The sequence below is a fragment of the Ochotona princeps genome, chromosome 28 (genome assembly GCF_030435755.1).
Source record: "Ochotona princeps isolate mOchPri1 chromosome 28, mOchPri1.hap1, whole genome shotgun sequence".
Lineage (NCBI taxonomy): Eukaryota > Metazoa > Chordata > Mammalia > Lagomorpha > Ochotonidae > Ochotona > Ochotona princeps.
In genome coordinates this window covers 3,315,973-3,329,543 of record NC_080859.1, presented here as the reverse complement: position 1 = coordinate 3,329,543, position 13,571 = coordinate 3,315,973, and the positions used below count along the sequence as shown (strand labels likewise).

The window sequence follows — 13,571 nt, the reverse complement described above, 5'->3', positions numbered from 1 at the left end:
TTTGATGTTGGTATCCCAAGGGTGCTGGTTACTGTCTGGGTTGCTCCGCTTTGACCCAGTGCCTGGAAAAGCAACAGAGGATGACTCAAGGGCTTGGGCCCCTGTCATCCATGTGACAGAGCCAGAAGAAGCCCCTGGCTCCTGGCATCAGCAGGACTTGGCCATTTCGAGAGTGAACAGCAGATGAAGGTCTCTCCCTCTTTCTATAACTCTGCCTGTCAAACACACACAAATGACTTCTGGATAGCAAGTACAGCAATGAAAATAAATGCCCTTATAAGTTCTACACCAGGAAACAGATTAAGTGTGTTACACCCACAAGATTACTTAACCATAACAAAAACAAACTCCAGGGCTGGCATCCAGGCATAGCATGCTAAGCTTCTTCCTCCTGCACTGTTGGTGCCAGTTTGAGTCCTGGCTGGTCATCTCCAATTCAGTTCCCTGCTAATGGCCTGGGAAAGCATAAGAGGATGGCCCAAGTGCTTGGGCCAGGAGACTGTGAGCTCCGATCATTGCAGCCATTTGGGGAGTGAACCAGCAGGTGGACAAGCTCTGTTTCTCTCCTACTCTGTAACTCAAAATTTCAAACAAAAAATACACAAAATGCCACCAAATGCATGTAACAATTTATATAAAGCAGTTACACCGTGTACGATTTCACTCAAAACAATTCCCTTGAAATGAAAATTAGAGCCAGGGAGTGCAATGGTTAGGAGGGGTTAAGAACAGGAGCACTGGAGCCCGGGTAGAAAGCTCTCATGACTGACTTTGTTGTAAGGAAAAGATCTGTGCTGACTGTGATGGTTACACAAGTCCATACTCGTTCAAGATTGATTTTTATTGGAAAGGAAGATTTACAGAGAGGAGAGACAGAAAGATCTTCCATGGTTGATTCCCTCTTCAAGTGACTGCAATGGCCAGAGCTGAGCTGACCCAAAGTCAGGAGCTTCTTCCGGGTCTCCCGCGTGGGCTTAGGGTCCCAAAGACTTGGGCCATCTTCTACTACTTTTCCAGGCTGCAAGCAGGGACCTGGATAGGAAGTGGAACAGCCAGGACACAAACCAGCGTACGTATGGGACCCTGGTGCTTCAAGGCAAGAATTTAACCGCTGAGCCATTGTGCCTGGTCCCAAGTCCATACTCGGATGGAATTCCATAGCAACATTCTCCAGGAATGGTGCATTAAATACCAAACTGGTGAGCTACAAGCAAGAGCTGTAGTTCCACCGATGCTGTAGTACCAATGTCTGGTTCCTGGATTTGAAAATACAATGAGGAAGGATGCTACCAGTGGGCAAAGCCGAGTGAAGGATGCCCACAGTGTTCTTGTGAGTTTTTTCTACAGACACGTACATGTGTACTTTGCCAGTGGGTGGTTAATTCAGTCTACTGCATCTGTTGTGAACTTTGCTGGCTGAACGTGGCTTGAACAATTCGCTACGCTCTGGTGCAGCCTGGAAGTCACGTGGCCCTGTCAGGTCCACAGTCAGCGAACACCAGAATCCTCTAACGTGCCTGTTGGGTTACGGACACTCCTGATCTCCCGGGGACCATCGGATCCCTGGCTTCCTAAGGTGATCCAGGGCCAAGTTCCAGTCATACTCCCATCTTTACTTCAGCAGTTGTGTGAAGTGTTTCTTGTTTTAAGTTCTTTGTTTCCTGCCCAAATCACATGCCTTTGGGGGCAGTTGGGGACTCTATGCCTTCTCAGGCCTGAGCAACTAAGTCTTAACCCACATTCCTGCTCACGCGCGGACGTTAAAAGCATGGCTAGAGCATAAGCTTGACACGTTAGGGAAGGGATGGGGTGACTCGAGAGATTTGGGGCCTGGAGGGGGAAAGGGAAGAGTAACAGATGTTTTCCACATCAGTTGGTCTCCTCTGTCCCCACGTTAGCTTAAGAACTCAATGCTTGATCACTTAGCCTCTTGGCATCTACCCAGTTTCTCTCCCCTTGGCTCTTGCCTCAGCACTTAAACATCTGTATTTGAAAAGCAGAGAGAGGAGACAGAGAGAGAGAGAGAGCCTCCCTTCACTGGTCTGCTCCCCCCAGATGCCCACATCAGCCAGGGTGGGCCAGATGGAAGTCAGGAGCCAGGAACTCCATCCACGTTTCCCACGCAGCAACAGGAGCCCAAGCACTTGGACCAGCCTCTGTGCTTTCCCAGGCACATCAGCAAGGAGCTGGATCCGAAGCTGTGCAGCCAGGACCTTGCTGAACTGGTTCCCCAGTTTGGGGTCTGAAGCAGAACTGAACCTGCTGTGGCCCAGTGTCAGCCCCATCTCACCCCTCCAACCCACCACGGAAGTCCCAGAAACAACTCCACGGACTCCTGTTATAAAGTGTCAAGTAGCGGAGCATGCTGGATCCTCCTCATGGTTTCCCATGGGGCCTTCCAAGGCTCTGGCCTTCAATGCTGCTGTCCCTTTAGTTTATTATCAAATTCCTCTCTGTCCTTCAAGTCCCACTCCTTCTGGGGCTTTCTCCTGAGCTCGAGTTGATCACTCACAAATTCAGACATTCCATGAAGATGGACTGAGTGTTACCAAGTACTAGCAACCCCCAGAGCCCGCAGTTCTGGCGTGCGACCTGCGCATGGCCATGCTCAGAGGCTGTACCTGTGAGCATTGGTGACTTACCAACACAAGCTTTGTTTGTACTTGAAGCTCCTAGTCTTTATTCACAGCGACTTCTGGGTGCTCGGAAAGCTTCAGGCGATCAAGGCAGCGTGGCACTGCAGCAGTACTTACTCTTACATAGAGTTCATGAGAGCTGGAGCCTATGGGTTTTCAGCGTGTTCCTCACTAAGTACAAAACCGGACCAGGGTCTCTGAAGCGACTTTCGGTTCTCAAGGTCTAGAATATGCGATGCCTGCAGCAGGACGCTAGATGTCGCTACTGACAGCACAAAAGTTAAAGGCCGGCCGGGCGCCGCACGCCTGCTATCCAGAATGCTGCCCAGCTGAAGGCCACTGTGAAAAACACCCGGAGACGCCCTGTGCTGCCAGGCGCGGCTTTGGAGGCACCACGGCGTCCGTGGAACCAGCCCAGCACCCTGGGTACAGGGACCTCATAGAAAGCCTGCAGTAGCCGACTGACCAGTGTTATCAAGCAGGAATCCCAGCCTCAGAGTTGGAAGAACGCTTATGTTGCCTCATGTTTTATGATTTTTGGCTTTCCCTGGAGATAGGATGCAATGTATTTTTCTACCCAGGAAAGCACAGGTACACGCAGATACCATAAGTAAACATATATACATATATGCACACATATATTGTCATGCATTGCACAATGGCATCCGGCCCATGATGGTGGATGCCACACACTCTAGGCATATGGTAGGCCATGCCATCCAGGCGTTTCTACATGCTCTTGGTGAGGCTCACATGGAAACACAACTGCCCAGCCGCTCCCTTCCCAGCACATGTTCCCATTGTCAACTGGCACATACTAACTGAAGCCAAAGCCGTGCAAAAGAATCTCATTGTGACTGCGCAATGCAACCACATGATTTCTTTTTGGTGTATTCATTTAAATATGCATATACATTACACACACACACACACACACACATACTGGTCACCATCCCATAATTTGACTGGACTGTGAATGCATCAGAAAGCAGAGTTCAGAGAGGTGCAGTGAGCTGCCTTAGGTGACACAGTGAAGATTCTGGCAGGTGTTTTGGGAGGGGAAACAGCAGTCGGTAAAAACTCCAGCCTCCTTGCACACTGCCAGCCCTGCTGAGCTGCCTCTGGGTCCTGCAGCTGGCACCTTGCAGTGCACAGACAACAGAAGCCAAGAAGGATGAGCTGCAAGCAGTAGTCAGTAGTCATTTCTGAAATGCTGCTTCTTTCTGCATCATTCTCACCTTTCCCCTCGAGTCCTCGCAGTAGCTCTTTGTGGGTTGGGGAGCACTACAGATTCCCAGTGGGGCCATAGAGGCTGTTCCCACAGTGCTGGCCCCACACTGCCCAGAGCTCCATCGGAGCCCACCACGGGGATGGCAGGGAGCCAGGTACGTGAGCCCTACAGCCGCGCAGGGGGCACACTCACAGAAGTGGGACTTATTGAAGCAGAGAAGCCTGGATTGGAACTGGGCCCTCCGATCTGGATGTGAGCTCTCCAAGTGCCATCATGGTACCTGATAGCTGCCCCTGAAAATGAAAACATGTCATTAGTCAAAAACTAAGGCTTTTTTTAATGTGAAAAAAAAAAATTCTCACAGAAATAGAGATGCCAAGGAGATGGATCTCTGCGTGTTGGAGGCAAATGGGTGGGACTCTCATGTCTTCCGCCACTCATGAATTTTTTAGGAGTTCACTGTGCAAAGAAAAAGTTAACTTTTTAAATAAATTGAGCATTGGCCCAGATTGGTGGGCCATCATCTCAGCACCCACTGGCGCTGGAGAACTGTGTTTCCACACAAGCACATCCTTTGCTGCGGGGCCCCAGGGACGGCGTGGCTGGAGACACCATCGCCGAGAAGCCCGCGTCGTCCCTGGGGAGTTTGAGGGGGAAGCCCCTCGGCCGGCTGGAGAAGCCCTTGTGTGGCAAACACCAAAACCGCTCCACAAGCGCGGAAGCAGCACTCGGCCTAGCAGGAATATGTGTAGCTCAGCAATTTAAAAATTCCCTTTGAGCTCTTGTAGCAGTTGGCGTTAACCCTATCCCTGCTGCTGCTCCCTTCATGGGATGGCAGTCCTGATGCTGCGGACGCGCTGTCCTGGACCCCACCCCAGTTCACCGGCAGACAAGCCCCTCACCCCCCAGGTCCCTTCAAGCAGGCCCCTGTCCTGGGCTACTATTGCTATCACAAAACACGTGGCCTGGGCCATGTAGGGGAAGGACATTTATTCTGGCTCATGTTTCTGGAGCCTGGCAAGTGCAAGATCAAATACCTGCATCTGTGAGCCCTGGTTGCTTCAATTCTTGGTGAGAAATGGACAGAGAAGCAGGTACACTCAAAAGAGGGTTCCACAGGGAGCTGGCCTGCTAAGTGTAGCCTGCTCTCTCCACGGTGAGCTCCTGCAAGAGCTGTGTCAGTGAAGGACCTAGTCACCCCCTGAAGGCCCTGCCACCTTTCGACACCATTATATTGGAATCAAAATGAACATGCTCTGTAGCCGGGGGAAGCATCCCCACCTCGGCGGCCTCCGTAGGAGCCAGTGTCCAGTCTCTCCGACTGTCCACGAACTCAGTCTCCGGCTTACTAAGGATCCTTTAGGATTTTTCGACGTGAAGATGGTATGCATTCGGTAGAAGTCTGCCTTTGATATCTTTTCAAAGATTTATTCAGCTGAGTGGCAAAGAAAGAAATTGAATGAGAGGGAAACAGAGCAGACAGAGAGGGTCATATAAATCCTATATTTTAATTTCACACATTGTTCACTAACATGCAAACACAAATACAGTTCTCCATCAATCTCCATGTTAGAAAAAGGCTCAGGAGAGAATGCAGGTGTCCTGCGGAGGCCCGTGCTCCAAGGGCGACGCGGTGGACGCATTCTCGGGCTCTTTGCAGCGATCTATGTCTTTGCCACAATTCTTCTGGACACCCAGGTGCCAGTCATCAGTTGCTGCAGTCCACTTCCAAGGGAGAAAGAACCCAAGGGGAGGTGGGAACACCGCACAGCACTACTCCAGCTGAGCGGGCCAACGCTGGGCATTCCACAGGTGCGATTTCTAAGCTCAGTAGAAGATTCTGTTGGGCGAGAATAAAAGAAAAAAGTTAAAGCAGTTTGCTTGAGCAGGTGGGGCTAATTTTAAGACTGTCAGGAGTAAAATCAAACCATCCCCTCCTGGGACTGGGCAAGTGCCACCAAGGAGCAGAAGGCAACCAAGGAGCAAAGACTGACAAACAAGCCGGGTGTGCCTGCTGCGGCGGGGAGCCAACTTCATCTGTGGCGGGGCCAGGAGGGATGTACCTGAGAGTAGCAGAGACACCTCCATCTTGGCAACAGCCCCACACGAGGGCCTGGTTTTCCTCTTACCTGCCGACCCACCCTCACGCGTCCTGAGAGGCAGCCTTGGCGTAACTCAGAGGGAGGGTCAGCCCCACCACCGGACCCACGACGCTCAGCCACGTGGTGACGTAGTTGATGTTCCTAGAGGACCCAGGGGACACAGGCAGCATTTTTTTTCATCCCCAAGTGACCAGGACTGTGACCAGAGAAACGGAGGGTCCCTTACAAGGGGCTCTCAAGGGGTGAGGTTTGACTCCCCCTTGGTGAATCAGTGCAGTGGCTAAGAGCGTGGCTCTGACGCAAAGCTCCCAGAACATCACTTAGCCCGCTGTGTGACCTTGGCCACGTCATATAACTCCTCTGCTTAAGTTTGCTCCTCAGTAAACTGGGTAAAAGAATGGTCCACAGCCTACGGGGATGTTATAAAAATCCAGTGTGTTATTATATATAAAACTTTTATAACAGCACCTAGCACATGGTAAAAATCAATATGTGTGAGCCATTATTATTATTACAAGGCATATTTCTTTTTTAGCCTAGCTTTTATAGTCACATGAGAAGATTTACTCTTTTAGAATCCGAGGAGAGGCCAATGTATCTTGATGGTGTTTCTTACCTATTGATTTTCTGAGGATTCTTTAACACAGGCGTCATGAATTCATTCGTCTTGCAAGGATGAAGTACAAAAAAGGGTTGTCCAAGTATCGGATGTTCCTGTAAGAGACAGTGGGTCCAGGGCTGCCGGGATTACTTGCAAAATTAAAATGGGCTTAAAGCATCTTGTAATAAAACCCAATTTCAATATCTATCATGAGTAAGCCACCAAGATCATGCACCACAGTTGAAGAAATATCACTGATTAGTGCCTAAATGTTCGAGAATATCTGGCAATAATTATAGCCAAAGGATAAAGAAGCCCGAGCCGGTAAAAGGCCTAGGGACATGTGGTGACCAGAGCTATCGATACATGTGTACTCAGGTTTAAACACAAATTAATGAGAAATAATTTAAATGAATTTTCAATGAAAAGCATAGGCACTTCAAAAGCAGTTCAGTAATCCGCATTTTAATATTCTTTTTCCTTAAGCAATGTAATCTTCATTACATTCTAATAAATAAAACGCATGATGATGCTCACGCTAAATGTCTTCTTACCTAACAGAGATTTTCATGCCACCTAGAGCTGATCAAACACCTTCAACGCAAGTCTGGCCATCTGGAAAAACATTCTTTATCTTTTACTATGCTGAGACCTTTTCTCTATGCAATTAAATAGAGTATATTAAAATGAATAACTGTCCTTATAAAGATTGCTTTCTTTCTTTGCAAATAAACTCTTCACAAAGCAAAACATTAAACTGGGTTTTAAAATAAAAAAATCATCTTTTTGGTTTACAAAGATTGGGCTAAGACAAGTTGATCAGCTTAAAATAGGAATTATAATAAAACGTATTTATGTAATATTTTCAGAAAAGTTTTACAAAAATACAACAATAGGAGTAGACTTCCAGCTGTGCCGGAATGAAGAAGTCAGCAAATTCTCCACCAAGCAAGTACAAATCTGAACAAAAGTGTCAAAATCAAACCGTGCTTCCGTACTAAGAATACATACAAACTTTCAGAAGTATTTAGCTCATACTAAGATGTCAGAATTTCAGAGGGAGTTCTTCAGCATTTTCGCCTGGAAAAACTCCCCCAAATGCCCTTCTCCGCCCACCTGATGCCCAGCCACATGAACAGGAAGGGTTTGCCAGAGCTGGGCTGACTTATCTCCGAGAAATGCCCAGAACTGTCCAGCAGCACTGTCAACAGAAGTAGCCGAGTAAGTAGCAAATGGAAGGAGCAGGCCAGAGCTCTGCTGGCCAGAGGTCGCTGGTCCTGCTGGGCGGGCAGCAGCCCTGCCAGCAACGTAATGGGAGATCCTGGAAACAAGAGCCCCAGAGGGGCAAGAGGACTCTCAGCACTGCTGGCTGATGGGAACTGTCACACAGCCAGGGCCGACTGGAGACGCTCTGCTGGGAAGCCAAAGCCAAGGCCAGCTTGGCCATCACCCGCATCTCCAGTGTGCCATCAGCCACAGGGGAATGCATCATGGCCCCAAGGCATCTGACACAGTCTCTGTCCATTCAGGGCTAACTGAGAAGCCACACACAGCCCAAGCTAGTGGCACTGAGGAAGAGAGACTAGAAAACAAGGGGTAAAATAACACAGGGAAGATGGATTCCACAGATAAAGCCTAGGAAAGCAAGGCAAAGCAATGACAAAAGGGGAAATATTGGTTTCCCGAAAAACTGCAATACAGCATCTATAATGTCTGGTTTCTAATGAAATTCCTGTGCTAGGCAAAGAAACCAAACAGTGTAGAGCATGCTGGGAGGTAGGGGGAAGAGTTTTTAACACATGGACTCTGACGGGGGGAACCAGGTACCCTTGAAAAGTGCAAAGAGTAAGCCGATGGGTTCAACTGCAGGTCAAAAGCATCAGTAGGAAACATTTATGGATTTGAAGACATATCAATAGAAATCATTCAATCTAAAAAAAAAATGGAGAAAAGTGAGCCTGGGAGGCCTGTGGGACGACATCTACTGTACCCACATCCACGGACAGGGAGAAAGAGAGAGGAAAGGAAATCGAGTGAAGAATCTTCCATCCTGTGATGGAAAACACTGATCCACGGCCCCGGTGAGGTGGAAGAGCTCTAACCAGAAACACAGAGATCCGCACCTGGACGTCTCACAGGGGACAGCCAGCCAAAGAAGACAAGGTCTTAGAAACAGCAAGACATGAAGGAGATCAACACTGCTGCCAGGGCAGGAGTCAGCAGAGGGACAGTCTCCAGGCACTGGGGAAGAATCCCACACGTTCAGCTGACTCCTCTCCTTAGCGATGCAGGGATGAATGTACTCCCAAGGAAGCCCACTGAGAAAGACTCTTGCTTGTGGATCTGCTGGCAGGATACACAAACGGAAGTTCTTCAAAACACAGTACCAGAGGGTGACCCAAGTCCATGGGGAGAAAGACAAAAAGCCTCATAAATGGTGAAAACCTCATAAAAAAAAACCTCATAAAGGGTATTTTTCCTCTCTTAATTTCTTTAAAAAGATATTATTTTCTATAAGTAAAAAATTTCAATATTGTAGTGTTGGGTCTTTAACATACGACTGTAATATGCAAGAAAATAATAGCACGGAGGCAAGGGAGAAGCGGAAGCATATTACACAAACTTGCTGTATTTGAGTAGAATTAAGGAGGGCTTCCATTGTTAGAATGCTACAAAGGCATTTCCTGTTGCCTAGAAAAATCCCTTCAGCATGGTGTTAATGAGGAGCCCTAAGCTAGTGTGCAGGAAAACCATTCGCTGTGGGAGGTGAGCGTTGTGGCTGTGGCATAGTGAGTGAAGCTGCAGCTGCGATGCCAGCATATCATGTGGGCACCGGTTCTTGTGCCAACTGGTCCACTTCTTGTCCAGATCTCTGCTAACAGCCTGGGGAAAAGGGCTTGGGTCCATGTCCCCCATGTTGGAGACCCAGATGAAGCTCCTGGATTCAGCATGGTCCAGTTCTGCCCATCATGGCTAACTGGGGAGTGAGCCAATGATCAGAATGTCTCTCTGTCTCTCCCTCTCTTTAAGCCTCTCAAAAATAAAGAAATAGATCTTAAGTAAAACAAAAATCCTTCAGAATGTATTGTTTTCTCTTAGTTGTGACAAGTTTACCAAATAACTACTTCTCAAATACAGATATAGAAACATTCTTTAAATATTCAAAATGAGTCCTTATTTCTAAATGCAGGTTGAGTAGCTTTGATTCAAAATGCTTTAGAAGAGATAGGTGTTCCATTTCACTCAAAAGTTCTGGATTTTACAACATTTTGGATTTTGGGAATGTATACCCTTATGTATAAGCCTACTGAATGCCAGGCCGTAAGTTCTGACACATATAATAATTTCCTATTACATATTCTCACTCATCTCCTTGGTGAACTGTTAGGGCTCCTCTGATCACTGCAGATGGATTTACATCAAACTCCAGGTAAACGGCATGTGCTTCTGGAGGGTGGCTGACCTTGTGGAGAGCTGGGTGCCTTGGGAGTGAGAACTGAACCTTGGCAGTGTGACCTGAGCCAAGGCACTTCTCCAATCACATCCAGCTGGAGCAGGGCGGAGAATTCCCAATGAGGCAAGCGGCTGTGCACACAGTCAGCCTGGAGAATGCTCTCAAAAGCCATTTGTGTGCGTGTGTGTGTGTGCAATGGAGGTTATCTGTGTATTCTATGTTTTCCTTCAGCTGCAGTCGGTCGAAAGCAGTCTCAAGCTGGCTTAGGGATTCCATGGTAGAGTTAAAGAAAAAACAAATCTAAACTGCACCTTCTGTTTATCATGCTATTTTCAGGCATGGAAGGACCTGAACTGTCAGGATCTCTTCACTGACATTTCTCAGATGAATTCCGAGGTAAACTCGTGTGAAAGTGCTACCATCTGCTGTCGGTACTAACGGGCTGAGCAGACCGGCATGGACAACAATGTCTGCGTGGAAACACACACAGCCAGTGAACTGTGTTGGGCTTACAACTCCATAAAAACACTTCTCTCCGAACAAAGTCTTACTAAATGGTTTTCTGTGGAAACAGAAATGAGGGGCTGGAGTCTGTAACTCCTGTGGAGTTATACAGGCACATTCCCTGATGAAATGTAATTTAGAAATGGTTAAATGTCTCATAAAATAAGTCTGACATGAATACTGTGAGTTGGTTTTAGAACCATTTGATGACTATCACGAGGAAATGATAATGTTGCATCTTCATTCCTACAGGTCATAAATATGACAGGTGACTCGGTTCATGTCTTCATTTTCTTGGCTCGCTAGGAGGGCACAAATGTAATTTTCCATTCTGAGCTTCCACGCGGCTGCACATTCCATCAGGAATGGAGGGTGGCACCTCCCTCTTCCTACCTGCCCCAGCCAGGGAAGGGCTTGTGTAGAGTTTAACATGGAGCATCAGGCTCCTGCCCCATGAGCTCTTGGAAGGAGAGCTGTGTTGGAGAACGGGTTCAAAGTGATGGTATAGACATGTCATAAGAGACAAGGCCCTGGCTTCATGCCTCCACAATCCACAGCTTACGAGGCATGTTCTTGGTCTGGCAGAGTGGCTCAATTGGCTAATTCTCCCCCTTCAAGCGCCAGGATCCCATATGGGTGCTGGTTCATGTTCCAGTTGCTCCACTTCCCACCCTGCTTGTGGCCTGGGAAAGCAGTAGAGGATGGCTCAAGTATTTGGAACCCTGCATTCATGTGGAACACACTGAACAAACTCCTGGCTTCTGGCTTCAGATTGGCTCAGCTCTGGCCATTGTAGCCACTTGGGGAGTGAACCAGTAGAGATGGAAGATCCTTCTCTTTTTCTCCTCTCTTTAAGTCTGCCTTTCCAATAAAAATAAATAAAAATTTTAAAAAACAAAAACAGAAAACAAAAAAGTGAGGCATGCCTCTTACCTCTCACTGGGTGGGGTAGCACACAGTTTTCCCTCTTCAAAAATCTATAGATTTATTTGAAAATGCAGCTGGTCCTTTATACTCCTGGGTGCTGCACCTGTGGCCCCATGCTGTGCCCATCCTGAACAAGCACCCATCTTCTTTCTCTTACACATTATTCTCTAACCAATAGAGTAGGACAACTTTCATGTGGTGTTTACATTGTATTGGCTACTACGAGTGATTCAAAGAGAATTTCGTATGCAAACGCTAGGCCATCTTACATCTACGAATACTGTCTTCAGTAGGCTTGGCGGGGCAGGGGAGTGGGGCTGCTGGAGTCAGTCAAGGACATTAAAGGACAGCTGTAATATGGTCACAATCCTGTAAGCAGAGCCCCATGGAGAGTGCAGGAAATGTGGATGAGAACAAAGAACAACAGAGAGTCAATTCTAACCTACCCAACTCAGATTTGATCCCCGGGGATTTTTTGGGCTTTTGTTACACAGGCCAGCGTGTGACCACCTTGGATAGTTGGCTCCAGCGTGTGACCACCTTGGATAGTTGGCTCCAATGGCCTGTTCCTGAGTGCCTGCAGTGCCCAGTTGCTGCCTTGTTTCTTCCTGATCCTTGCAGAGGCATCTCTGTGTTCCATTTTTAGTAATGTATATGCTTTTTGTCTTCATATATTTTGTGTTGGGCTAACTGTGCACAAAGCATGGGTAGTCATTGGTTGTTGGCCACAGTGTTAATCTGTGTCCTTGGATTGAGCGGGCTATGTTGTCCCCTCTATTTTTTTTTCTTAAGGTATGGCAGCTTACTTTTTTTTAAATTATTTTTATTTGAAAGGCAGTGTTAGAGAGGGAGAGACAGACCCTCCACCCACTCTCCAAACAGCCATGACATCTGATCTGAAGCCAGAAGCCAGGAGCTTCCCTCCAGGTCCCTCAAGTGGGTACAGTGGCCCAAGGTCCTGGATCATTCTCCCCTGAACTCCCAGGCCAACAGCAGGGAGCTGGATCAGCGCCCAGAGGGGATCCCAGTGCTTGTAGGAGGATTAGCCAATTGAACCCTCATGCTGGACCACCCATTTTTTTTTTTTTTGTGTGTAGAGTGGTAAGTTTATCAGAGAAGGTGGCTCTGAGGGAGACTGTGGCATGGCATCTTGGAAAGGGAATAATGCAAGCAATTTCAGGTTCTGAATACTTACCAGGATTCACAACCCTAATAACAACACTGAGAGGGTGACATGCAATTATTACAAAAAGATGAGGGCTCATCTTTGCAAATTTGTAAAATTGGAGATGCCAATTATCTCGCCCAAGTTCATCTAACTTAGAAATTTGGCTTTAGGTTCCTTACTCAACTCCCCAGATGTTTTCAGTGCCAATTAGACTTTTCAAAGGTAAAAGAAAAAAATGACCATAGTGGTCTCTGTGTCTGTCCCCTGCTGGAGGCAGGCTGGGTTAGTTGATATGCCAAGCCAGATGCCCTGGCCCAAGTGCACAGTAGTGTTAGGCACCTCGCCAATGGAGTCAGAAACGGGGTACGCTCCTACTTAGGTCGTCAAATCTCATGGTGAAAGTGTGGCTTAGTGACTGATGAACTTAAAAGGAAATCTCTAAAATGAAAAATACTCACCTGGAGAACGTTTCCAAGGCAATTGGCACATCTCTTACTTAGTTTTACATATTTAGCTCCACATCTTTTGGTGTTATTTTTTAATGCTTTTCAGAGCCATATTTCCAATCTGGACAATAATTTTGTAAGGGGTGGTCTCTTAGGAAGCCAAGGACTAGGTGTGCTGAGGGGGCAGAGCAGAGCTGAGGAGGAAGATGGTGCCCACCAGAGCTGGCAAGCTGGGGGCACATGTGCAATAACACAGAGCCCCTGGCAGGAAGACGCCCACCCGCAATGATGATAAACAATGAGAGGTGTTTGTTCTGATCTTATTTGAAAGGCAGAAAGACTCAGACAACTCCCACCTACTGGTTCATATTCCCAAATGCCTGGCATGTCTGGGACTGGGCCAGGCCCAAGCCAGGAGCTGGGAATGCAATGCAGTGTCCCGGGTGGTCAGCAGGGACACAACCACCAAAGCATTACCTGCTTCCTTGCAGGATGCACATTA

General features: G+C 47.6%; 1 protein-coding gene across 2 annotated transcripts in view; it reads right to left on the bottom strand.

Moving 5' to 3' along the window:
• Positions 1 to 5,615: 5,615 nt before the first annotated feature.
• ATG10 (autophagy related 10) overlaps positions 5,616 to 13,571 on the bottom strand; it is a 169,501-nt gene continuing 161,545 nt past the window's right edge. Inside the window, exons 6-8 of one of the 2 annotated variants that reach the window (XM_012927310.3) lie at positions 6,586 to 6,683; positions 5,997 to 6,110; positions 5,616 to 5,707 (exon numbers count right to left, since the gene is read on the bottom strand). In XM_012927310.3, coding sequence (XP_012782764.2) covers positions 6,011 to 6,110; positions 6,586 to 6,683 — 198 coding nt within the window. In that variant the 3' untranslated portion in view covers positions 5,616 to 5,707; positions 5,997 to 6,010. The remainder of the gene's footprint in view (positions 5,708 to 5,996; positions 6,111 to 6,585; positions 6,684 to 13,571) is intronic. The other variant, XM_058656325.1, reaches the window with a different exon arrangement.